At 36.2% G+C, this 27,180-nt stretch overlaps 1 protein-coding gene across 20 annotated transcripts in view; it reads right to left on the minus strand.

The window, feature by feature from the left end:
• Nucleotides 1-483: 483 nt before the first annotated feature.
• Nucleotides 484-27,180, minus strand: part of NEK10 (NIMA related kinase 10) — a 126,585-nt gene continuing 99,888 nt past the window's right edge. For all 20 annotated transcript variants that reach the window (XM_039343709.1, XM_039343712.1, XM_039343710.1 and 17 more), the window contains 5 exons: nucleotides 18,547-18,657; nucleotides 15,636-15,744; nucleotides 4,353-4,402; nucleotides 4,214-4,269; nucleotides 484-2,722 (listed from right to left, as the gene is read on the minus strand). In XM_039343709.1, coding sequence (XP_039199643.1) covers nucleotides 2,674-2,722; nucleotides 4,214-4,269; nucleotides 4,353-4,402; nucleotides 15,636-15,744; nucleotides 18,547-18,657 — 375 coding nt within the window. In that variant the 3' untranslated portion in view covers nucleotides 484-2,673. The remainder of the gene's footprint in view (nucleotides 2,723-4,213; nucleotides 4,270-4,352; nucleotides 4,403-15,635; nucleotides 15,745-18,546; nucleotides 18,658-27,180) is intronic.

Here is a 27,180-nt window from a genome sequence, read left to right on the forward strand (position 1 = left end):
AGAGAATATCATGGCTCGCATAATTCTGATCTTTTGTAATATACTGTAAGTAGGAACCCCAATAAAGCAGAATTATAGAATGCCAGTAATTGTAAGCCATATTTCAAAATCTTCTGCTAGATGAGTAGCCTTCTATAGTATGCATGCTTGCCCATGTATCCTATTCAGTTTATTTTTTCAACTTCAATATTAACTTATAGAGATTATCTGTATTTGGCATCAATTGTTCAGATTGACCACATCCTGTTCTTAAAAAATTTAAGAATACTGAATGATTTTTAGGGATAAAGATTGGGATGAACTGGAGAAGGAGGAGTAAATAATAAATAATGTAACTATTCTTATAAAACCATCATGAACCAAAGTTGTGGCCATATTTACTCACACTTGCATGATGTGGGTTTCTGTCTCCAGACTCTGTTGTTTGGAAGAGCTAAATATCCTGTTTAGCAATGATAAGTCTTTTTGTAGCCAGACTGCTGGTAATGCAAGTAGAATGAAGTTTTAATAAAATAAGAAGAGTTGAATTGTGAGGGAAGACAAGAAGTATGGGAATCATACTTTTTGAAAGCAACATCTGCATATATGTTATGTAGAGTCCTCTTCTGACTGCTGGGATCAGTTGTAGAGATGGATGTTCTGCCAAAGGCTCCAGACTAGACTATTCTTTCAAACATCACTGGATTTATTTATTAACAGAATTGTCTCACTATTGCAAAAGCAGCATTTGAGAAGGCTGATAAATTATAAAAGCAGGGAGGTAAATCAAACAATTTAAAAAACCAATAGCAGAACAATACAATAAAAAGAAAGAATCCAAGAGTAGCAAAACAATATGCAAAGGATAGAAGTGCTCCATTTCATTTGCTGAGGGTTTAGTTTAGTCCAACTGTACTAGTTACTATTATTTCTATGAAATTTTGTTGTCTATTAATATCCGTCAGAAGTAATACAGTTTCCACATGAAATTTCTTGAACAAAATTGTTGTGTAAATTATTTGCCATTGTGAACCATGCAGCTGCTTGGTTCTGATTTTATTGCGGTGAACAAGCAAAATGCAGAGGAGGTCCATAGCCCCTAAAACACACTGTACATACATTTAGGAACCTGGCCAATCTCTGAGTCATTGAGTGCTACTAAATTTTCAATATATGTGTCTTCCTCACCAACTTTATCACCTAAATGCAGAAAACACTGCTGAAATTTTACTGACTTCTGAAAGTGACAAATGACAATATTTTTGCTATGCGGCATTTTGTTTCAGTTTTCTTATTTTGATTTCAAATGTTCTTTTTGGTTTATCTCAAATCCATGATATCATTTGTAGCAGACTAAATATGTTAGAATAGGCAAATCTGAACATACTTTTTTCCTAGATCTCCCTCCATGTCTCCCTCAACTAAATATGGTATGCTACATTAAGTAATATGCCTCCTAGTAATTTAAATTATTGTAAGTGTGTAACTTTGAAAATATTGTTAACATACATATACATTATATTATATGTAAATCAACAGTGTGACTACCAACAGATACAGTTAATAGAATGGATTTCCTTTTCTCTTTCAATCCCCTAACACAATATTCGATGTTGCCCTTTACCTTACATGCCAAAGACTGAAGCCTATATTAAAACATGCTGTCACTTTAAAAAGGTCAATGGAATTTTGAAATATTACATCCAATCTATAAAATTTACATCATTACTGTAGATAACCATACATTTACTCAATATTTACTAAACTGAAAAGATTTAGTAAAACTGAAAAAATGCTAAAAGAAAAGAAATGTCCAGATAACAATGATGTATGTATTACAAGCATTTTTCGGAAAGACTTTCAATTTTTCAAAAGTGCAATGTCTACTACATATCTAATTAGCAATAACAATTAGAGTATTTATTTAATATAAATATATCTGTACATGTTTTTGTGTAGCTTTACATCTTTATCTAGATGACATTGATATTTACCTATTTATAGAACCTAAGCATGTTCCATGCTCTAATCTTTGGATTTAACAAATGTTAGATGTTGTGAAAATTGTAAATACTGTCTAATATATCATATTTGCAGCATAAATCCCAACTAACTCAAGTAATTAAAGCAATATTTTGAATGCTCTTTTCTGATTCCCAACCTATTTTTTATTCTTAGCTATACTTTGTCCTCTTTGCTTACACATTCTGAATTGCTGTTTGCCCAAAATATATCCTATTATAAAAAAATAGAGTCTCTAATATTAGGAAATCTGTAAAAACTAAGGTTTCTAATAAACCTGACTCTCTAATATTAGGAAATCTGTAAAAAGTAAGATTTCTAATAAACCTGAGTATTCAAGAAGCCATTCCAAAAATCAAGAATGGGCTAAAGAGCAGTGTATTGTCACCTTAATGGAAGTACTTGGAAGAATGTTTACATTTTGTACAAATCATATCTTGACACCAAAACTATATTGCATATACCTACTGCCAGAGATATGTACTACAGTTCTACTATTTGGTTGATTCTCTGTAAGCTACACAGAAGATTTGAATGATTTCTCTTTCCTGTGTGTTTCTTTTTGTCGTGTTTTATGCAGTGTTTTTCTTTAGCAGTCAGAAAATAACAGCTAAAGTCAAGACATTTAGACCTTATTAGAAAATCTGTCAATGTAATCAGAATTCTAGGTGCTCATCTTCTGGCTGGATGATTTCTTGCTCCCCATGGATAGTATTGATACCTAAAAAGATTTAAGAGCTGTAATTATTTGCTTAATGGAATAAAAAAAATTAATAGCATTTTCATTTTGAGTCAGATTAAATCTTGTGCTACCAAACTGGAATATACAAGAGATGAATCAACATGGATGGGTAGGTCAGGTTATGATCTTCTCATCTGAGATATAGCACTGTCTAGCTTGCTGAAAATTAGTAGAAAGTATAGAATTAGTAGAAAGCATAGACAAAGTGATTTTGCAAGGCATTCAACGATTTATTTTGGTTAGAGTGTTCAATATGCAACAACTTTTTCTAAACAACATCTTAAGAATTAGACATCCAAGGATGCTTTTTCTACCCCAGAAGTGTGAGCATGAGCACATATTCAGCTTTATTATGTAAAATGACAATTTGATTATTAAACATTCTGTTCTTTATATTTTAGTTTCATTGATTGGGGAGCTAATTCTAAAGTATATCAATTCCAAGCAGATTATTTCATGCATAGCCCCTTCAGTTAAAAAGTTAATTTTGGTTGATATCTCAAATTCTGATCTTTGAGAGATTCTGCCAAGCATAATTCACAATTTCAGATTAACTGGATCAGTGGTCTTGATTCTGTATCTAGAGTTTTGATCATTCACTGAGACTCATTTTAATATGGTTGATTAATAAGATTCTCTGATTAACTTCTAGTGTACTCCAATCTTAATGGGAAGTCAGAAGTTGCAGTAGTTATTAGGGATGGGTAGAGAAGAGTAGCACTTGCTGAAATCAGAATAACAGATTCATGACAGATTTTTCCAAATAGTTTTGTTTTATATCCTTTTGCTTTCTTGTGCTGGTTTTATTTGTGCAAACTCTTTCAAATGTGCTAACTAGGTTAGTGTAAATTTTTATCAGAAAGTTTTGTTTTTGTTTAAAAAAACTTTTTACTGAAAAAATTCTTTTACTGATTTTATTTTTAAAAATCCAAAAGTTCCCTTTATGGGGAGAGAAGAAATGAGAGGAAATTACAGTGAAGTATTGGGCTATTTTCCTGTGGAAATATAATCCAAATCTTACATATTAGTTGTACCTATCACTTACTTACATTCAATTAAATGATGCATTCTATTAAGCTTAATAAGGGGGTGCAATGGCTCAGTGGTTAAAGATGCTGAGCTTGTTAGCTGGAGAGCTGATAGCTCAAGTTTGACATGCAAGTTCTGCACATCTAATAGTTTGAAAGCAAAGTAGATTAATAGGTACCACTTTGATGGGAAGGTAACAGTGATCCATGTGCTTTATAGCATATAGTTGTGTGGACCATATGACCATGGAAATTATCTTCAGACAATGCTGGCTCCCTCAGTCAAGAAAGGGAGCTGAGCACCGTGCCCTAGAGTTAGATATGACTGATAGGAAAAATCTTTACCTTATTAAGCTTAATATGACATCATTGGAAAAAGAATTAATGCTTATATTCAATAACTTCATCTAACTTTAATATTTCCTTTTGAAATGAAACTCACCTGCTAGAGATAAAATTGTAATATCCACATTCCTCTAGAACCTCTTCAATTACAGTCTAAAAAATGAAGTATACTAAGTTTTATTATAAGTTTTCAAAAGACCTAAAAATTGCTCACAATTCCAAAAATAAAGTCTAACCTGCATTTGTTCATATGTCATTCCTTCATCCTCAAAAGTTCCAAGAAGACCTATAAGTAATTAAATGAGATAAAGTTGGATAATTTAACATATAATGATATAAATTTATATAAAAAAGAGCATTTTTTTTCAACAAAAAAGCTTGTTTAAAATAGAACATTATGGAATAATGTAGAAATAATAATAAAACATTAGTTGTTACAAAGTGAGCTATTTTTAGATATAGATCTTCTCTATGATTAAGAGATCCAAATATATATTTATTTCAAAAGTACTAGTTTAAAAGTTTTGAATTCTTTCTTTCATTTTTAATTAATTGCCATTCTTGTTATTAGAACAGTTTATATCTTCTCCCAAGGTGGTTGTTTGATCTTTTTGTAGTTACAAAAGTGTTAAAAATAAAAATATTAGCTTAATCCTTATATTCACTAGCTTGAGGAGGTATGATGGAGTAAAGATAGCTACATCAGAAAACAGCCTGTTGGAAGAATAGTAGATTAAAGATAGCTCTGCAAAGAGCAGAGATGACAAGCATAGCAAAGAACAAAGAGATGGCAAGTAGGCCATCCACAAGTGTTCCCGGTAGTTGCTCCTTTAAAGAGAATGCAAGGCAGCAGTCTCTTGTAGGTTTAGAGCCCTGGAAGATGAGGGAGTAGCATCTTACTCAAACCAAAAGCCACAAAGATATTGCTCGAGTAAGATATCCTATACCATTTAAGATAGATGTTGTCCATTTTCTTTTTGAAAACCTCCAGTGATGGAACACTCACAATTTCTGAATGCAAGCTATTCCATTGGTTGACTGCTCTCTCCATTAGGAAATTTCTCCTTAATTCTAGGTTGTTTCTCTCATTGGTTAGTTTCCATCCATTGTTTTTTAGTTTGACCCTCACGTCTTTGTAGGAGCCTCTCAAATATTGGAACATTGCTATCATGTCTCCCCTAGTCCTTCTTTGCATTAGACTGTGGGAAGAATCCAGAGAAAGAAATATTTTGGGAAATATTAAAAAGGCAGAATATATTTCCCCAAAGGATCTTAAAGGCAGAAACCAACCCCCTCCCCGCAAGTCACTCCGCCCCAAACAGAAACCAGGTCTACAGAAATGCAGATGTGATAATCTTGTCAGAAAAATTGGAGCCAGGAAGCTAGGATTAGAAAGACAAAGATCCCTAGAATCAACAATCCCTCACACCAAAAATCCAACAGTCATCAGCCACAGTCACAGCCACAGGGAAGCAGGGTATGACCTTTGAGACATAATAGGATTAACCCACCACCATCAGAATACCAAAAAGGCACACTCAGACTTGGGTCAAAGTTCATGCCAAAGGAACAACTCCAAACAAAAGCTCAAGAAGGTATAAAAACCCATCACTCCCTACAATATGTGGTCAGCTTTCCCAGAGCATTTTTCTGTCTGGCTCTTCTCTTCAATAAACTACAATCTTCTTTCTAAAGCAGTTTCCATTTTGATTATTCCCAGCTTGGACTGGACCCTGATGAAGATTTTTCTTTCAACAAGACTAACTATTCTTTGAATGTTTCAGCCTCCAGCCCTGTAATCATTCTTACTGCTCTTCTCTGCACTCCTTCTAGAATCTCAACATCTTTTGATATTGTGGTGAACAGAACTGGATACAGTATTCCAAGTGAGGTCTTACTAAAGCTTTGTAAAGGGGTACTAGAACTTCATGTCCTTAAAGCATCCTAAAAACCAGGTTTAAAAGGTGCATTTTAACATTGCTCTAAAAGGTAAGAGAATGGGGAGTCAATCATACTGTTTTGAAATGAGAGCATCTCACAAGAAAACAATGCAGGAGAAAACTCTTTGATCTTTCAAGGCTCATCGTTCTAAAAGTCGTTTAGAATGTCACTGTTCAGGACTCTTGCAAACAAAAGTCAACATGATACTTGAGCACAGAAAAGAACTATAAACAAGACAGGTCTTTCTGCTATTTTTGTTATCTCCCACAAGTGGAATAAAATGCTCTGTCTTTAAAATCTTTCAGCACATTTAATTATATATAGGGCTATGAAAATCTTTAATACAAAAGCAAAATGCACAGAACCTTTCAAAATTGTAAACTATCCAGACTTGCTGCAGTGTCAGTGAGATGGCCAGCATAAAAATTAAATAAATAAAAATTATGTTAATTAACTTAAACAGATTCATAATAAACAGTGTTTGTTTTCTGGTCTTTCCAACTATGATCCTTCTCTGCTCTTGATGTTTGAAAGTGTTCCTCATAACATTATGCATTTAATTGTTATTATTGTTGCTAAGTTTTATACTTTTACCTACTCATTCTGTATTTTTCCATAAATGCTCCAGGTTGAACACTGCAGTTATTTTCCTTACTTTTCAATTTTTTCTGTTGCAATTTTTGCTCTGCTTGTCCAACATTTTTGTTCATATTAACCTTCTCTTACTCCATTCTGACATTTATTTAAGCTTCTTAACATCCCATCTGATTATATTACTATTATTTTCATATCACTTTATTATTATTATTAAAAACAACAATAGTAGTAATAATAGTAATAATAATAGTAATAATAACAGACTTCCAGTGGATCAAGCCGCAACGATGGCGGCTTTCTTAGAAGCCGCCTGTTCCCAGATCATGTAAAAGCTGGCGGGACTTTGACAATCAGCTGTCCTGCAGCTTGAATCTCTTCCCTGGGAGAAAGGGAAGAGAAGAACTGCTCAGGTAGAGGAAGAGCTCCCCTGGATCCCTATAATTTTGGGGATCGGAGGGTAGAGTTCCCTCAGAGCCTGAGCCAACTCCGCGCTCCAGGACGTCTTTGTCCTGAAATTCTGGGACGAAGCAAGACTCCGCTCCCACATCTGCTTTTTTCGGTGGCTTTGTGAGTATTTATATGCAGACGGAGCAGACCAAGAGAAAGTGGATTTAGGATTGATTGTGACTTTAACTCCTGCAAGTATCATCTCCCTTTTTATTGTTTACTTTCCCTTTTGAAGAAGAAAGGGAAAGGGAAAGGCAAAATGGCGACTGTCTTTCTTGTTTGATTTTGCAACAAAGTTAAAAGTTGGATACAGTTTATCTTTCAAATATAGAGGCAAGAATCTTGTTCCCCTTTTCTCTTTTTTATTATTATTATTTAAAGAACTGTGATATTATAGAGGCAAGAATTTTAATTATGAATTATTATGGGCAAAAGTACAAAAGGACTTAAATGACTGGAAAAAATTGCAATTGTCATTGTTGGGGAGAATTTCAGCTGTAAAAATGAATGTTCTACCAAAGTTTCTTTTCTTGTTTCAGATGATACCTATTTTAAAAAAAGATGTAAATTTGGAGGAATGGCAGAAGGGTATCAATAAATTCATTTGGGCTGGGAAAAAACCAAGGGTTAAGTTTAAGATTTTGCAAGATGCCCAAGAAAGAGGACTTAAAGCACCTAATTTGAAATTATATTATGATGCAGCCACCTTAACTTGGATAAGTGATTGGCTTAATTTAACAAACAAGGATATTCTTTCTCTTGAAGGGTGGGATTTAATGTATGGTTGGCATGCATATTTAATTTTTAATAAGAAAGTGGACCGGGCTTTCAAATCACACATTTTGAGGAATGCCTTACTTCGAGTTTGGAAAAAGTATTATCATAGATTAAATTATAAAATACCTATCTGGGGGATTCCTAGACATTCAATCGAGGGAATTTCTAAGGGGATGAATTTTGACAAAATTTCGTATAAAGAATTATTAATTTGGTCAGGTTTGGACTGGCATTTAAAATCTTTAGATGTATTAAGGCAAGAAAATATTTTACAGTCATGGTTTCAATATTTACAAATAGTGGATAGGTGGACTGTAGATAAGAAAGAGGGAATAATATTAGAAGATGAAAATTTGGTAATTCAGGTTAAAGATCAGAATCAGGCTCATATAAAAAGAATTTATAATGCTTTAATAGAATTAGATTCGGAAACAGAATTGGTTAAAGAGTGTATGATTAAATGGGCTCAGAATATCCAGGAACCGATCCCATTGGATTTATGGGAGATAATTTGGATCAGAAATGTTAAATTTACACAAGCCCAAAATTTGAGGGAAAATTTTTATAAAATGTTTTATAGGTGGCATTTAGATCCTAAAAAATTATCTTGTATGTACTCTAATTTACAACCCAAATGTTGGAGATGTGGTAATATGGATGCGACATATTTTCACGTTTGATGGAATTGTAAAAAGGTAAAGGCTTTTTGGATTATGATTTGGTGGAACATTCAAAAGATTTTTAAAAGGAAGATAAAGTTTACTCCTCAATTATTCCTATTGGGTATTTCTGTGGATTTAGATGACAAAGAAACTATTTTAATGTTGAATTTATTAACTGCAGCAAGGTTACTAGTAGGTTCATATTGGAAGAAAGATTCGTTGCCTACTTTAGAAGAATGGATATTTAAAGTTTCTAACTTTGCAGAAATGGCAAAAATTTCTGCTTATTTAAAGGATCATACACAAGAAAGATATATTATTGTATGGAGAAGATGGATAGATTATATTCAGAAGAAGTATGGGACTATAAAGTTTCTTTTATTTTATGAGTAAATTTTATAGTAAATGTTTTATAAGAGATTTGTTTATGATGATGTAATTTAAGGGGAGTTAAGGGCTAAGTATGATTTTTTTTCTTTCCCTTTCTTTTTTCTTTTTCTTTTTTATTGTATATTGTTAATTTTGTTATTAATAACCCTGGACTCTGCTCTGGGAAGTGAGGGGGGGTTGAGGGTGGGTGGTGGGTGAGTGGGTGGGTAAATAGCTAGAATAGGATAATATAGATAAGGTAACTTATGGAAAGGTACTGCTTGGGCATTTCCCCTAGGCTGCATTCCTGTATTTGAGAGGGATGAGAGGGGAGGAAGGTGAAGGGAGGAAGTAGGATGGTAAGAGGAGAAGGGGAGGGGAAGAGAGTAGGAGGGGAGGAGAGAAAGAGGAGGGAAATAGGAAAGGTATTAGAGAGGGTGGATGCAGCATGGGGGGAAGGAGCAAGCGGCACCCATGGTTATGGTTATTTTGTAAAGTGAATTTTGTTGTAAATGTTGAATAAATGGAAAATTAAAAAAATATTAAAAAAAATAATAGTAATAACAACAATAACAACAACAACAATAATAATGTTGGAAGGGACCTTGAAGGTCATCTAGTCCAACCCCCTGCTCAGGCAGGAAACCCTATACCATTTCGGACAAATGGCTGTCCAGTCTCTTCTTTAAAACTTCCAGTGTTGAAGCATTCACCACTTCTGGAGGCAGGTTGTTCCACTGGTTAATTGTCCTAACTGTCAGGAAGTTTCTCCTTAGTTCTAGGTTGCTTCTCTCCTTGATTAGTTTCCATCCATTACTTCTTGTCCTGCCTTTAGGTGCTTTGGAGAATAGCTTGACTCCCACTTCTTTGTGGCAGCCCAAGATATTGGAACACTGCTGTCATGTCACCCCTCGTCCTTCTCTTCATTAAACTAGACATACCAATTCCAGCAACCGTTCCTTATATGATTTAGCCTCCAGGCCCTTAATCATCTTTGTTGATCTTCTCTATACTCTTTCTAGAGTCTGAACACCTTTTTTACATCATGGTGACCAAAACTGGATGCAGTATTCCAAGTGTGGCCTTACCAAGGCATAATACTTCATGTAATCTTGATTCTAACCCTCTGTTAATGCAATCTAGCACTGTGTTGGCTTTTTTGGCAGCTGCAGCACATTGCTAGCTCATATTTAAGTGATTGTCCACTAGGACTCCAAGATTCCTCTCACAGTTACTACTATTGAGCAAGGTACCACCTATATTATACCTGTACATTTGGTTTTTCTTGCTTAAATGTAGAACCTTACTTTTTCCAACATTGAATTTCATTTTGTTAGATAGCGCCTAGTGTTCAAGCCTATCCAGATCCTCCTGTATCTTAAGCCAGATCCTCCTGTATCTTCTGAGTGTTGGCCATTCCTGCCAGCTTGGTATCATCTGCAAATTTGATGAGTTCTCCATCTATCCCCTCATCCAAATCATTGATGAAGATGTTGAAGAGCACTGGGCCTAGAACAGAGCCCTGGGGCACCCCACTACACACTTCCCTCCGTATAGATGCAGTTCCATTGAGGACCACACTCTTGAGTACGGCTGGTCAGCCAGCTACGAATCCATCTGGTGGTGATGCTGTCTAACCCACATTTTTCTATCTTATCAAGTAGTAAGTTGTGATCTACTTTATCAAATGCTTTACTGAAGTCCAAGTAAATTATATCCACAGCCTTCCTCTGATCCACTAATTTTGTCACTTGGTCAAAGAATGCAATAAGATTTGTCTGGCATGATCTGTTTTTAACAAACCCATGTTGGCTTTTCATAATGGCTTTGTTTGCCTTTAAGTGTTCGCTGATTCGTTGTTTGATTATCTTTCCCAAAATCTTCCCAGGTATTGAGGTCAGACTGATAGGTCTGTAGTTTCCTGGATCTATTTTTCCCCTTTTTTGAAGATGGGAACTACACCAGCTTTTTTCCAGTCCTCTGGTAGTTCCCCAGTGCTCCAGGATCTTTGAAAAATGTAGTTCAGTGGTTCTGAGATCACATCTCCCAGTTCCTTGAGAACCTTGGGGTGTTTTTGATAGGTTGGACTGTTTTTTTCTTTTTATGTAAAGACAGATTCAAAAAATGAGTTAAATAGTTCTGCTTTCTCCCTGTTGCTTGTCACCTTCTTTCCCCCACTAATGGACCAATCATTTCCTTAACTTTTTTCTTGTTTTTTACATGTTAAAAGAAGATTTTTTTTTTTGTTATTTTTGACTTTGGTCACAAGCCTTAGCTTTTTGAGCCTTAGCTTTCCTCACTTCATCTTTGCAGGCTGTTCTACGTATGAGTGGTATTGTGACTGTTCTATGAGTGATACTGTTCTCTAGTCTATAGATATAGGATTTCACAGATGAGTGGGAATTTGAAACTGAGTCCTGATCCAAAGCTCTAACTCCGTAGCTATAGTTCAAAACAATTAAAAGAAATACAAGCTGGGATGCTTTGAGAAGGAATTGTGCAAAAAGTGACTGTTTTACTCTATGTATAAAAGTGACTGTTGTTCTCTAGTGTATAAAAATAGAATTTTATGGTGTTTATGTTTGTATTGTTATTATTGGTGATTTACTGGCAACACATATATGATGCCTATAATATAATTCCCACTATGATATATATATAAGAGGAAATACATTATGTATAAAATAAAGCAATAAAATGTTTAATCAAACGCAACATGAAATATGAGCAAAAACCTTCTTGGACTTCTTAAATGAATACATACAGTAAAGGTTAATCCTTACACCATACCACACTGTATTCAGAGATGGAGTTGCTGCTGAGGCCCAGAAAATGTCACGCTGAACAGTGAGGTGTTTTTTTTCTCCATGCCAACAAAACAAGATCACACTTGGAATACTATATCCAGTTTTGGTCGCCATGATGTAAAAAAGATGTTAATATTCTAGAAAGAATGCAGAGAAGAGCAACAAAAAGCTAAAACATATAAAGAACAGTTGCTGGAATTGGGTAATGAAAAGAAGGACTAGGGGTGACATGATAGTAGTGTTCCAATATCTCAGGGGTTGCCACAAAGATGTTGAGACTCTAGAAAGAGTACAGTAAACAGCAACAAAGATGATTAGGGGACTGGAGGCTAAAACATATAAGGAACGATTGCTGGAATTGGGTATGTCTAGTTTAATGAAGAGCAGGATGAGGGGGAACATGATAGCAGTGTTCCAATATCTCAGGGGCTGCCACAAAGAAGAGGAAGTCAAGCTATTCTCCAAAGCGCCTGAAAGCAGGATAAGAGGCAATGGGTGGAAACTAATCAAGGAGAGAAGCAACCTAGAACTAAGGAGAAATTTCCTGACAGTTAGAACAATTAATCAGTGGAACAATCTTTCTTCAGAAGTTGTGAATGCTCCAGCACCGGACATTTTTAAGAAGAGACTGGAAGCCATTTGTCTGAAATCGTATAGAGTTTCCTGCCTGAGCAGGGGGTTGGACTAGATAACCTCCAAGGTACCTTCCAACTCTGTTTTTCTATTCTGTTCTATTCTAGTCACATCTGACCCTGCTGCCAAAGCCGGCTCCCTAGATTTGAATAGGAGTAACTAAGAATGACCATGATAACTCCCAAGTACTTGCCTGAAAAGAGAAATCTAGGTGATTTCAACTCTCAGTAAGTGCAGCCAAAGGGTTGGATGTGCATCTTTTCTTGCAGCTGTTTATACTGTTAGGCAATTTCTTTTTTTAATATCACTTTTTGAAACGTAATTGTTAATAGCCTGGCTGAATGCTTATTTGCTTATCCCCTTTGCTTTATTACAAATGTAAACTTTCATCATCTTATTTCAGAGCTTTCAAGTACTTTCCCTTTTGCCACAAGGAAATTGGCAGCCTGAGGGGGTTTTGTTTTCTTGTTTTGCTTTCTTTTTGCAGTGAAAGTTATTTGATCTGACTTATACCAGATTTTCTACTCTAGAGATTTTGTATTTTACTTATTTTTCTAAAAGAATTCATTGCTTCATTTTATTTTTGTATATATTATCTTTTTATTTTAAAGGGGGATGGGAACTCCCCCTCTTTTTTAATTCTCTGCTGTAAAAATCTTTGTCTTAGCTTTTTCTGTTAATTTGTAATGGAACTTCTACCCTTTTTGTCCTTAAAAAAGAATTGTTTACATTCTGTTGTGAATGCTTGGTTATAAGAGGCATTTGAATTATATTAAGCCCTAAGCAAGAATAAATTAAGGACTTTGAATATTATATACTTTATACATTAATCAAGGAGAGAAGCAACCTAGAACTAGGCAGAAATTTCCTGACAGAATAATTAATCACTGTAATGACTTGCCTCCAGAAGTTGTGAATGCTCCAACACTGGAAGTTTTTAAGAAGAGGTTGAACAACCATTTGTCTGAAATGGTACAGGGTTTCCTGCCTGAGCAGGGGGTTGGACTAGAAGACCTCCAAGGTACCTTCCAATTCTGTTATTCTGTTATATGTTCTACAATGCCCCCAAAAGGAGATATAAAAGAGAGATGGGACTCAGATGAATTTAACATTTTTTTTTTGAAAATTTCTTTTGGAAATTTTTGAAAAAAAGATGTTTGCCAACTTACAAGTTTTAAATGAAAAAATAGATAAAAGGTTTGTGAATTTATCACAATTTCAAATCATCCTAAAGAAAACATCCAGATACAAACAACTGTATTAAATCAGCCATGCAGATCAAGGATGTCAAACTCAATTACATTGAGGGCCTCATCAGCATTGCAGTTGCCCTTGGGGGGGGTGGCCAGGGTGGGTGTGGCCTACTGGGTGGGCGTGGATGGAGTGGGTGTGGCCTACTGGGTGGGCATGGCCAGCTCTACATTTTTCGCGTCAAGGGTGCCTGTGGGGCCTGGGCAGGAGTGTGACAGATCTAAGGGTCTTTGGCAGAAGGGGGTGGGACCAGGGCAAGTGCCAAGGCATAGTCAACTGGAGGAGCCTCACTGTTCCTCTCAGGCCATGTGGGGGGGCTGGATGGTGTGCGGGCTGCCCGGAGCACTGGGCAGCAGAGGTCAAATGCCCAGCCTGGCCCTCGAGCACCTGCAACATCAAGCCCAGCCCCACTTCCCCAAGGAAGCACTCAGCTGCACTTACCTCCTCCTCAAGACTGCTGCTGCTGTGCTTGCTCTCCTTAGCCAGGTTGCTCATGATGGGTACGAGGCAAAGTCAGAGGGAGCCCCATTCCCTCTCCATGGGAGGAGACCCGGCTTTGTATCCAAAGCTTCCTTAGCAATAGGAAGGGAGACCCCCAGGATAGTCCAGGAGGAGGGGGCAAGGGGATGTTGAAAGGGCAGCAGGGCAGGACTAAGGCAGGGCTTCCCTCAGCCCCTCCCTTTCCTTCTTTTCTTCCTTCCTTCCTAAGTACAGAGTGGTAGGAAATATTTGAGATGATGGAGGGAGAAAAACAGGCAAGAAACGCAGCTAGGGAGGTGTCACTCTTCGTGAGGAATGAAGAAATGCACAGTTGCCTGGAAGTGGCCAGCAAATGGCCCTCACCTACTTCACATATCTGGCTTGGTGGGCTCTGGGGGAGAGGATGCCATGAGCAGCATGAGAGTCAACGTTACCTGTGCAATGCTGCCCAGCCCCCAGCCTGCCTGGTCTTGGCAAGCAGCGGGATGTCTCCTCATAGCGCCAAAAGGTTGGGCCAGGTGGTGCAAAGCTCGCCAGCTTTGCACCTTGCTGCCTCCTGAAACTGGGCGGGCTGGGGGCTAGGCAGCATTGCACTTCTCATCAGATTCGCACCACCCGGCTCAGTTCTTGGCGCTGTGAGGAGAGCGCCCCACTGCCTGCAAAACCGGGCAGGCTGGGGGCTGGGCAGTGGTGTGCTTCTTTTTGGATTTGTACCGCCCGGCTCAGCCTCTCGGCACTATGAGGAGAGTGCTCTGCTGCCTGCCGAAACCTGTCTCCCGGAGCCCATCAAGCCAGATATGTGAAGTAGGCGAAGGCCATTTGCTGGCCACTTCCAGGTGATGGTGCATTTCTTCATTCCTCACAAAGGGTGACACCTCCCCAGCATGCACCTAGGGAGCTGGGCCGACGTGGCAGGGGCTGGTTCCTTGCTGTTTCCAGACGGCCTTGTGGAGCTAAGACTGAATGTGTTTCAGCACAGATGGCCACCACAAAATTGTACATTGACTCCTGGCCGGCCTGGGCCAGGACCAAGGCAGCGGGGGCTGTTCCCTCACTGTTTCCAGGATGGCTTCGCGGGCCACATGAAACCACTTTGCGAGCCGCATCTGGCCCCTGGGCCTTGTATTTGACATGTCTAAACTAGATGGATTGGAATTCATGATTAATAGATTTGAAAGAGGAGTTTGCTAGAGGAGGCTGAAGAGGGTATTAATGAATAGGACTTTCTTAGGAAAGTTCATAAATTCAGTGGAATAGAACCATCATGTGTAACTAGAAGATAGCTATCAATATACATGGTGAACACACATAGTTAATGTGCTTTATTTTCAAATTAGATGATTCAAAATGGGATATTACTACCAGATCTTTGATGATTATGATCAGCCAAGTACACTGCAGTTGCTATATAAAGGATAGAAAAAAATACTGATTTGGTCCACAGAAGACAGTTGAACCTGTTGGTCTAAATGAGCTTTTATTAATAATTATTCATGTTTGCTGGATATTATCAACATAAATAACTACAAAGCAATGTGGTTTTTGCTAGACTTACCAGGTCTGTCATCTAGGACTAAAGTACTGCCACTTGAAGAGTGAAGCAACAAATGACAATCTGACGTCAAAAAATTAGGCTCAATCAACTCTGGGGAACCTTGAAGTATCTAAAAAAAGATAAAATGGGAATGAAAACTCTATTTTCTTCATTTCATAAATGTTTTACCAGGAAATAATTAGCGCTAGAGATCTGTTCTAAAATGGAAATCAACTTGAATACACATAATACACATAATTCTATCATAGACATGATATGGATTAACTCCAAGCCTAAGACAATTCTGCTGAATGACCCACAACATAAGCTTCATGCTAGATTAGTGGAATGGTTGCTCTTCCATCTGATTTAGGAAGAATGACCTTTATGAGGTTTTAACAAGGGCCACAAATATCCTGCTCATCTAATAAAACTGTAAATTCTCCTTTGCACACATACTTGAACAAGCATGGTATCCTATCACTGAAAAGCAACAGCTTTTCTAATAAAGCAGAATCCAAATATTCTAGAATTCACACCTGCCTTAGAACAGATTGCCAGAGAATGGGGTTCAGGACTGAGTTCAAATATTTAATGAGCAAAATGGTAAATATAAAATAATGCATATTTTATATAGATAGATTCTTTATTCCATTTTGTTTTAAACTCTCCATTAGCTTCTTAGCATCAATTTATACTTAAAAATGTATTTTCTTCTGATATCAGTAGTGTTACAAGGTCTAGTCACAGAAAGGCAAACACTCTGAGTCCAGGAGAGGTTTCCCTATCTCTTTCCACTTTATAAAGATACAGGCAGATTTTTTTCTGTAAAAAAATGGTATTGACATTATCCATTATATTATATTATCCATGAGATTGAAGGATAGAGAGAAAAAAATTTAGAGATTTCTTCCTGAGGGAAGAACTAACTCATCGTATCACATATCTGAATATGAAAATTGTATCCAAAATAATTGAAACTAAAAGAGGACCAACCTGTGTTAAGAAAAAATCAAGAGTAAAAACTTGACTATAAACTTCACAAGAGGCTGTAGTCCAGAAATATTTCCAAATGACTTTTTCTATATGAAGTTATTTAACTTTTTTCTCCTTTATATTTGGCATGCAGTAGCAATGTAATTTCAAACAGCAGCCAAAAAGATCACACATAGATGTTCAGAAGAAATGCACTGAACTCAAAAAAGCTTCTGATAAGGAATGGCTAACATTCTAAGGAAAGTGGAAAGCATTACTATGAAAGGCAGATAGGGGTTGGAGCTGGACTGCTGAAAACTCTTTCCTGATCAAGGAGAGATCTTAGGATCTCCTATATGCATTTGGATAACTTTCTTTCTTTCTTTCTTTCTTTCTTTCTTTCTTTCTTTCTTTCTTTCTTTCTTTCTTTCTTTCTTTCTTTCTTTTTCTTTCTCTTCTTCTTCCTTCCTTCCTCCTCCCTCCCCCCCCTCTCTTTCTCTCTCTTCCTTTTTTGTGAGTAGATAGCAGAAATGAATGTTTTAGTAGTCTTTTGGAAACAACTGGAAGTTATGATATTCCATTGAATTCAGAGCTATTAATATAGCATTTTATGAACAGAAGATACAATCTATCTCTTCTTTTTAAATCATTTTAGAGTTTACTTTTTAAAAAATTCTTTGTTAAAGATTGAAAATTTGCAAGTCTGGTTTTATTTGCTGGGTGATTCCTCCTCTAACTGATTAAGAAAAAAAAAAATACATGCCTAAAGTTTTATAAGAATTTTCTTTTTGGGATATACAGCAAAACTTTGATTACAGTGTTGATTTAAAAAGTTTTAAATGAATTAAAAATTCAAATAGATTTATTTAAAGGAAGATTCAGAAGAATAAAAGGATCCTTTCTCATTGGAAAATTCCTTTTGTTAATACTTTGATTTTGAAGTTGAATGCCAAAATGCATCAGATGGTTACGTTAAAAGAAATGATGGATAAGTGAGTGCAGGAGTTTTTAAGCCATTTAACTCTGTAATGGATCAGAAGGTGTTAATGAAGAAGAACAAGCCCTAATGAATAAAATGGACTTATAGTTGGATTTAAAAATTACAGGTTACAAGTGAGAGATGGAAATAATAGATGAAAGAAGATGATGGTTTAAAATTTAAAAAATATATATAATATATGACTACTAAATCAGAAGGGCATTGTGGATTATTTTCGTGTATTGGATTTGCAAAATGGATTAAATAGAGTTGCCACAGAAATTACAAAAGGGTTCAGACAATGAAGACATGAATTTGGAGAAAAGAGAGAAAAAGAGGGATTGGGACTGAATATTTAAAGAGAGGAAATGGGGGAAATTGTTTAAATAGAAATAGAGATATAAATATATAAGGAAGGATTCAAATTTGAAATAATATAGTTAGTAATACTTACATTGGTTTTTATAACAATTAATGGGTTGCTATTTTGGTGATTTTTAATGATGGTTATTTCTGGTAATGTTTTTTTGACTGGATTGGACTTTATTATTTGAAGAGAGGAAATTGTTTAAATAGAAAAGGAGATGCAAATATAAAAGGAAGGAATCAAAGTGGGTGTAATAATTTGTTATGTAATACTTATTTCTCATAAGTTCCTACTGAATTTTTTGCTGAATAATATGGAGAAATGAGGATTTAGAAACAGACTCCAAACTTTAAAATGGCTTATCTCATAAAACAGTAATTAAGTCCTATTTAAGCATGATACTAAATGTTTGTTATAACTACATATAAATTAAAGTTTAGACATTCTTTAAATAATAATTTGAGTCCCCACTTATTCTGAATAAAACATGAAGAGTTTAAATGCTGAACATCTTAAACTTTGAAAATGCTTCAATTCCTCTGAATATAAAGCCCATATTTCAAATAATAAAAAAATCCATAATTGTGGAAGTGTCCTTTTGAATACTATACCTTTTTAATCTCAGATTTCAAATTACATGGATTACTCTGCTGACTGAATAAAGATTTCTTGAATCTCTCGACAATTCTTCTTTTCAAATTGCAATGCAAAGTTGGTGGCAGCTGTTTGAAAATGCAGAAAACATTTGTCATAGCACTTTATACTTTTGCATGTTAACAAAAACAGCATAATTAACCAATTCTACCTAGCATAGCAACAAGAAAAACAGCGAGTAATTTTTATAGTTGGGAAATATATTTTATACTATTTAGCATGTATTTACCTTCCTATTACTTCTAATTTATTAAGTACCTTGGACCATTCGAAGCATTTCATATACCTAAGGTCACTAATCCCATGAACTATTGCAAGTTATGTATCTTAGTATTACTGCCCCTATTTCTTCATGGTTGCCTAATAGAGCAACAGTAAAACTGTGGACTTTCAGGCAGATATAAAATGTATGAAGTACAAAAGTACTTTCAAATGCAAAATATCCAATGTACAAACTGATACAAGAAATTATAACTCTCTGATAATAGAATTCTTTAGAATTGAATTCTTTATTGGCCAAGTGTGATTGGACACACAAGGAACTTGGTTCCGGTGCATAAGCTCTCAGTGTACATACAAGTAATAGTGGTAATCATGATCATATACAACCTGAAAATACATTCATCATAAATCGTGAAATACAACACTTCATCATAAATCATAAAATGTAACACTTAGTGATAGTCATAGAGTACTAGCTAAGCAAACAACATAAATCATACTAGAGTACCAAAAAAAAAAGAAAATTGTAAGATACAAGCAGCAAGTTATAGTCATAAGAAAATAAGGATGGGTAATAGGAAAGATAAGGAGTATCATAGTAATACAGCTTTACTAGTATTTTGACATTGTTGTAGGAATTAGTTGTTAAGCAGAGTGATGGCATGAAGAAAAAAACTGTCCTTATGTCTAGTCATTCTGGTGTGCAATGCCCTGTAGCATCGTCTTGAGGGAAGAAGTTGAAATAGTTTATGTACAGGATGTGAGGGGTCTGTGGATATTTTCACAGCTCTTGCTTGCTTGTGCAGTATACAGTTCTCAATGAAAGGCAGGCTGGTAGTAATTGTTTTTTCTGCAGTTCTAACTATTCATTGAAGTCTGTGTCTGTCTTGTTTGGTTGCAGTTCTAAACCAGACAGTTATAAAGGGGCAAATGACAGACTCATTAATTCCTTTGTAGAATTATATCAGCAGCTCCTTAGGTAGCCTGAGCTTTCTGAGTTGGCACAGAAAGAACATTCTTTGTTGTGCTTTTTTATTACATTTTTGATGTTAGGTATCCATTTTAAATCTTGAGATATTATAGAACCTAGAAACTTGAAGGTCTCTACTGTTGATACTATGTTGTCTAGTATTGTAAGAGTTTGTAGAATAGTAGGGTTTCTCCTAAAGTCTAATGTCATTTCTACAGTTTTGAATGTGTTCAAGATTGTACTGGACACACCACAAGGCTAGTTGTTCAACCTCCCATCTGTATGCCGATTCGTTGTTGTCTCAAATGAGCCCAACCATTGTTATATCATCTGCAAATTCAGTACATTAACAGGTGGATCTTTTCAGATGCAGTCATTGGTATGTAGAGAGAAGTGGAAAGAGCACACAGCCCTGCGGGGGGGGGGGCTGTGCTAATTGTACAGGTGTCTGATGTGATTTTGCCTAGCTTCACTTGCTGCTTCCTGTCTGATAGAAAGCTTATGATCCACTTATAGGTGTGGTCAGGCACGGCTAGCTGATTTAGTTTAGTGAGAAAAATATCTGGAATGATAGGATTGAATGCTGAACTGAAATCTACAAAAAGGACCCTTGCAGAGGTCTTTGGAGATTCAAGATGTTGTAGAATATAGTGCAGAGCCATATTAACAGCATCATCTGCTGATCTATTTGCTCGGTAGGCAAATTGCAAGGGGTCTAATAGTGGATCTGTGATGATTTTCAGGTGGGCTAACCTTTCAAAGGTTTTCATAACTACAGATGTCAGAGCAACCGGTCTGTAGTCATTCGGTTCTTTGATGGAGGATTTCTTTGGTACTGGGATGATAGTAGAGCATTTGAAGCAAGAAGGAACATAGCACATCTCTAGTGATTTATTAAAGATTTGAATGAAGATGGGGCCAATTGATCAGCACAAGTTATCAAGCAAGAAGAGGTTATCTTGTCTGGGCTTGGTGCTTTTCCAGGCTTTTGTTTGTGAAATAGACCTTGCACATCATTTTCTATGATCACAAGAGGTGGGGGACCCAAGGGGATGGGGTCAGGTGTAGGAGGTATGGCTGTTCTTGGTGTATCTGAGATGGGGATGGTGCAGATAGATGATAGTAGTTTCCTCTCAAATGTATAATAAAACACATTCAGGTCATCTGCCAGTTGTCAATTTCCTTCAGCATGGAGAGAAGGTTTGTTGTAGCCGGTGATATTTTTAAGAGTTTTCCACATATTTGCTAGATCATTTGTTGAGAATGGATCCCTTAGCTTTTCAGAGTAGTTTCTTTTTGCTGCTGTGATCTTCCTTGTTAATATATTTCTGGCTTGATTGTACAGCATTCTATCTTTTTTCCTGTAGGCTTCCTCTTCGGTATGATGTAGTTGCTTGACTTTAGCTGTAACCAAGGCTTATTGTTACTGTATATTAGCAAGTTCCTGGTTGGTACACATAGGTATTCACAAAAACTAACATATAATGTTACAGTATCTATGAATTCATCCAAGTCTGCAGAGGTATCTTTGAAAACTTTCCAATCAGTGCAGTCAAAGCAAACCTGTAGTTTTAGCTTTGCCTCCTCAATCCAAGACTTCACTGATTTAGTTGTTGGTTTTATAGTTTTCAGCCTTTGTCTATAAACAGATACAAGGTGAATCATACAATGATCAGAGTGTCCCACAACTGCTCATGGTAAACACCAATAAGCATCTTTTAGTGTTGTGTAGCAGTGGTCTAATGTATTCTTTCCTCTAGTGAGATAGTTTTGGCAGCTCTTGGCTTAAGTTAGCGTTGTTGAAATCACCTTGCACAATGAGGAGTGAATCAGGATGTTTTTCTTCAGCCCATATAATCTGGTCAGCTAGAGTTCCTAATGCATTGTTTACAAAAGCTTGTGGCGAAATGTACACAGAGTAGGAATGAGGAAAACTCTCGTGGAGAATAAAATGGTTTAGTGAAATATGTAGTGCTAAATAAAAGTGACAGCCCACAAAAATGGAACAAATTATACTGTCTTGCACATTTTGCTTTCTGAAAGACATTTTGTTCATAAAATTTTCCCCTTCTTTTCTTAGACCTCTGTATCCTCATTCAAGTATCTTTCTAATCAACAGCAAATCAATTTAACCCTTTCAGAATAAATGCCAACTGAAACAGGTACCTGTAATAATATATTAAAGCATTCTTTCTGTCTCTTAGCAGATCTGGGTTTGAACACTGGCTAGTATGGATGTGCACGCTCTTTTTCAAGGGCAGTGTGTACAGAGCAGAACATGGGGCCCAACTAGTTATTTCTAAATAAACAGTACCAGCTATTCTTTCTATTCCTTTTTTTCCCCCCAAACCAGCACACTTACCCATAGCAAACCAACCTCTCCAACTTCAGTTCCACTTGATAAGGCTTGCTATCTTATTAGGAAAAAACTATTAGTTTTTTGTATGAGTATCTATGATGACCGATTGCACTGATATTTGCTAAATACATGTACTATCATTTCTTTTTCAGTTTTTTTTAAAGCTTTATGGATAACTTAAACTATACACCCATACTATAAAACTTCACTGAACAAGCCTTATTTTTGTATAGCTTTTCTAGAGCCCATAACACACTAATATCCCTTGATCATGGTCATATTCTGACTTGATGCAACAATCTGCGGACAGGCAGAATGAGTCAGATGCAGGAGAGATTGCCTAGAAAAATTGCTTGACATTTTCTCCACATCTTCTCATAGAGTGGAGGGATTGGAGCAAAGGTATTACAAGAGAATAAACAAGCATACAAGGGGGAATAAATACACCAGGATGTTTGCTTAGCACAGTTGCAGCTGATGGCACAAGCATATTGCTTTCTGTGTGTATTTCCAATTGTGTGCCTGCTTACTCTTTTGTAATGCCTTCCTCTCCAATCTCTCTGCTTTGCAAAGGAGAAAAAAAAGAAAATCATCAGATCAGACAAAGGATAATATGTACTAACAGTAATGGTGGTCACATGACTGAGGAACATCACTGTTGTAACTCTAAATAGTTGTTAAACGAGACATTTGTGAGGACTACATGTATATCGATGTATTTTTAACCAGGTCTTTTTTTTCTGCCTCCAAAAGAGGCATCAGGTCTTATTTTCGGGGGATGTCTTACTCACCTCCGACACTAACAGCCCCACCCAGCCGGTCCACTTCTTCTGTGACTACATTCTGGTCTGCATTTTGCAGTCAGGCCTTTCCAGAACACCTCTGCAGCCAAGTACCGAGCAATGGATTCAATCCATAGCTCAGTCCTTGGCTGTATAGGTCTTGCAGAAAGGCCTGTGACTGAGATATGCAGGCCTGGTTGCAGAAGATGCTATAGAAGAACAGGCCTGGCTGCCTGGTAAGTAGGTGTGGGGTGTATGGAACAGATCCACATTCCTACCCCTGCCCTAGCTTGATTTTTAAGTGTGTGTCTTGCCCCCAAACTAGGGCTTATTTGGGGGTAAGTCTTATATTAGGCCCACCCACCCCCAAAATCAAGCTAGGACTTATTTTCGGGGTAGGGCTTACTTTGGGGGAAACACAGTAATAACGGACTCTAAGATTATGTGAAATTAAAAGAAGGAAAAAGCCAGTTCATGTTCCTTTCAATTAAAATAAATATCCCTACATAAATGATTGCCCTAAATTCAAGGAAGCTAGGGCTCACACTAATAGACTTGAGCTGCAAAATTTGAACAATCATTAGATGGCAGCAAAGATTTCTTTGCTGCTGATTAGTGATTATTTACATTTCTGAAGGCAACAATGTTGTTCTGGATTACATAGTTCCATGTGTCTGAACTATTCTCAGACTGTTTGGGTTCTGGATTGCCAGGGCCCCAATTAGGCACTTTTTTGGATTTTGTTTTTTCTACAATATAGCTATCCCAGAATAAGTGTGACACAAATTCTGGAACATAATATAAACACACACATTTTTAAGTTTTATTTTATGAAGTAAAATTCTTCATAATTCTTATTGCTTGAAAAAAAGTCTATAAAACATCCAGTATGATGTTTGAATCTCATCATAGAAAAAAGACAGGTTACTAATGAATATATTAATAACAGTGCTTTTTAGTTTCTCAGTCTAAAACTCAATTAATTTTTAATAGTTGTTTTTCCCCTCCACAATCTGCATATACTACAGCTTCTGGAAATAGAAACTCTTTATTTGTTTATATTATCAGACAAAATGGTGTACATTCATATTTTGTCATAGTCATGTTAAACCATTAGAGTAACTTCCTTAGCTTAGATATAGCTTCATCAATTTTTTAAAAAAATATGTATGAGAATTGGAAACTCCAGAGGATCCTGGAGGAAATGGATGATCTGGACCCTTTTCAGTTAAGGTTCAGGCCAAGATATGGGACTAAAACTGCTTTGGTCACATTCATGGATGATCTCTGGCAGTAGCAGGATGGAAGTGGTGCATCCATCCTTGCTCTTCTTGACCTCTGTGGCTTTCAATACCATCAACCATGGTATCATTTTGGGCTCACTTACGAGACCTCAGTCTTGCATGGAGAGTCCAAATGAGCATGCAGTCACGGAGTTAGTTAATACCATGAAAGACCTCCCTTTGCCTTTGTCAACCATTTTTTATCAGAGTTAATTATTCTTGCCTCTTTAAAATGTCATTATCATCACACTGAGCACATTGGGCTACAAGCAAAGCCCACAATTTTCAGTCCGCAGCTACAGACTCTGCATCCTTCCATTTAAGATGGATGTTTTTCAGATCTTCCTGAAATGTTTGCACATAAATATGTTTATAATCTTTAAAATATTTAACTTTAAAGTTTTAACTTTAACATTTAAATTTTTATATACTGTTTTATATTTCAGTATTTTACTGTATACTTCCCAGAGTCCCTCTTTGATTTAGAAATGTGAAAAATAAATTATTTATAAGAGTAATTTTTTGCATGTTTTTAAACAGTCCATTCCCCTTTTCTATTATGCCTACACAAAGAAAGCGCAACAATTCCCCAGTAAACTGATTTGAAACATGTTTGTCTCATGTGCAGAAAAAGAACTTTTAGATGTGTTTATAATGTGGAGTCCTTGGCATTCTCGGAGCTTCATTGGTTGCTTGCAGATGTTTCATTACCTTACTAGGTAGTATCAAGTTACCTAATCAAGTAATGAAACATCTACATGCAAACAGCCAAGCTCAGAACACACCAAGGGCTTCACTGTTCAATTCTGAGCTACATATATTCTCTTCTATTGTGTTTATAATGTTTCAGGGATCTAAGACTTGAAGCACCTGCAATACAAAAATTACTGTTTGAGGCCAAACCTGATCTCAAAGTTGAAAACTGAAGCTTTATTTATGCTAAAATTTAATGCTGGTGTGTTTGCTTTCAATGCCAGTGCTTAATTCAAGATTACATAATACAGGAAATAACTGCTTCATAGTTATGCTAACTAGTTTCATATATAGTAAGGATAAGGGGATTTAATTAGATGTAATTTATGGAGAGATTCTTGTTGCTGTATTTTGCTTTGGGTTACAAGCTGCTTCCTTTAACAATTGCTCAAGGTTATTTATCGAATACTGAAGCATAATGTAGTGGCAAAAAGAGTTTCCCTTTTCATATAGGAACATTTCAGAGTAAATAAAGGGCTCAGGAGATTGGTTCCCTCTGAATGAAATAGAGTAAAGTTGTCTCAGCGACTAGATTTTAATTCCTGCTCTGTTTTCAAGATTTAGATGAGTGGAAATAAGGTAAGAGGTTTACATAATAGTTTTTTAAAAAGCTTACATGATTTATCTCAAGGTCTGAATGAAACCTGTTGCCATGGAGACAGAATGGAGAAAGGATGTTAGAAGTCCAGAAATGACAGTAAGAACTCTTCCCTTATGCACTCCAGCTTAGCTTGCCAAAGAAGGACCAGAACTGATTGCTATGCTTATCAGAACGTCTATAGAAAAGGATATGAGGAAGTGTTTGAGGACTCTGGCAAATGATCAACAATCTTTTGTAATTCCATGTTATCGTATTAAAGCTAACTAAGAAGTGCAAAAACCTTCTTTCAATCAATTTCACTGAAACCACATATGTAATAAATAGCGATCAATAGGTGTGTTTATTTCAGAACTCTCTAAAGAAATCTGCCTATACTGGGAATAAATAAAGATTAATTGCTTTCCCTTCATTTAAATGTAGAATCCAAGACTGCAAAAGAATTCCAACATTTTTCCCTTGAAACTTACATTGATACACTCCTGTTCAATCATATCCATCTACAAAGTTGGCAGATGTTTTTCCTACCCCTCAGTCCAAAATCCTTCAGTGGAGCTTTGCGTCAGACATTAGCCTGAAGACCAAATGCAAAACTGAGCACTCAGCAGTTTTTGCTTCTATTTAAGTGAGGAAAAAAAATCAGGATATTGAAGAACACACAATCTTCATTATAGCAATAGTGCAGAGATTGTAGGAAAAGGCTACAATTCTGCATACTGGATGGTTAAATCTAATTCTATTGTTGGAAATAGCAACAACTGGAAAAATAAGTCTCATTTGAGTGCTGGGGGAAAATAATATTTTAAAAATAAGGATTATATAAGAATTTGTGTACATATTTTCAGAAATTTAATGCACTGCTTCAATGGTTTATTTGAGGAAATCCTTTTATTTTTCACTCATGAAATTTCACTAATCAAAGAATAAGATTTTCATTTCTCAGATTCAAATTTATACCAAGAAATAACTAGCATTTAACAATAGCACTTAGACTTATATACTGCTTCATAGTGTCTTACAGCCCTCTCTAAGCAGTTTATAGAGTCAGCATATTGCCCCCAACAATATGGGTCTTCCTTTTATTGACCTCAGAAGGATGGAAGGCCGATGAGAATTGAAGGAATTGAACTCTTGACAATATGAGCAACGTTAGCCTGCAATACTGCAGTCTAATCACTGCATCACCACCTGTTTTTATGGCTTAATGAACAGCAAGTTTTGACAAATGGAATTGATATATTTAACTTTTTTTTAGTTAAAGGCAATGGTGAGATTCAGTCGGTTCGCACCACTCTGGCAGAACCGGTAGCAAATTTTTTGTTGCCCAGTCCCAGAATGGACTTTTGGAAGTGGTTGTTCACATACTTGAATCCCACCACTGGTTAAAGAGTGTTAATTCCAACTACTTTGGAAAGTGTTGAATTCTCCTCCTTCTATAGAGCTCTCTTCACTTTCACATAACAAGATACAAATATGTCCTATCAATCTCTTTATTTTGCTTTACCCCATGACATTGCCTTAAACTTATCTTCATACCATGAATAAGATAACCTTAAGTCATCCTTGCTTATTTTGATTTTCCCCTTAAGTTGGTAGCAATCTGAGCACTTTTAATATTTGTGGA

The sequence above is a fragment of the Crotalus tigris genome, unplaced genomic scaffold (genome assembly GCF_016545835.1).
Source record: "Crotalus tigris isolate CLP2741 ecotype Arizona unplaced genomic scaffold, ASM1654583v1 scf7180000017871.4482833, whole genome shotgun sequence".
NCBI classification, from domain to species: domain Eukaryota; kingdom Metazoa; phylum Chordata; class Lepidosauria; order Squamata; family Viperidae; genus Crotalus; species Crotalus tigris.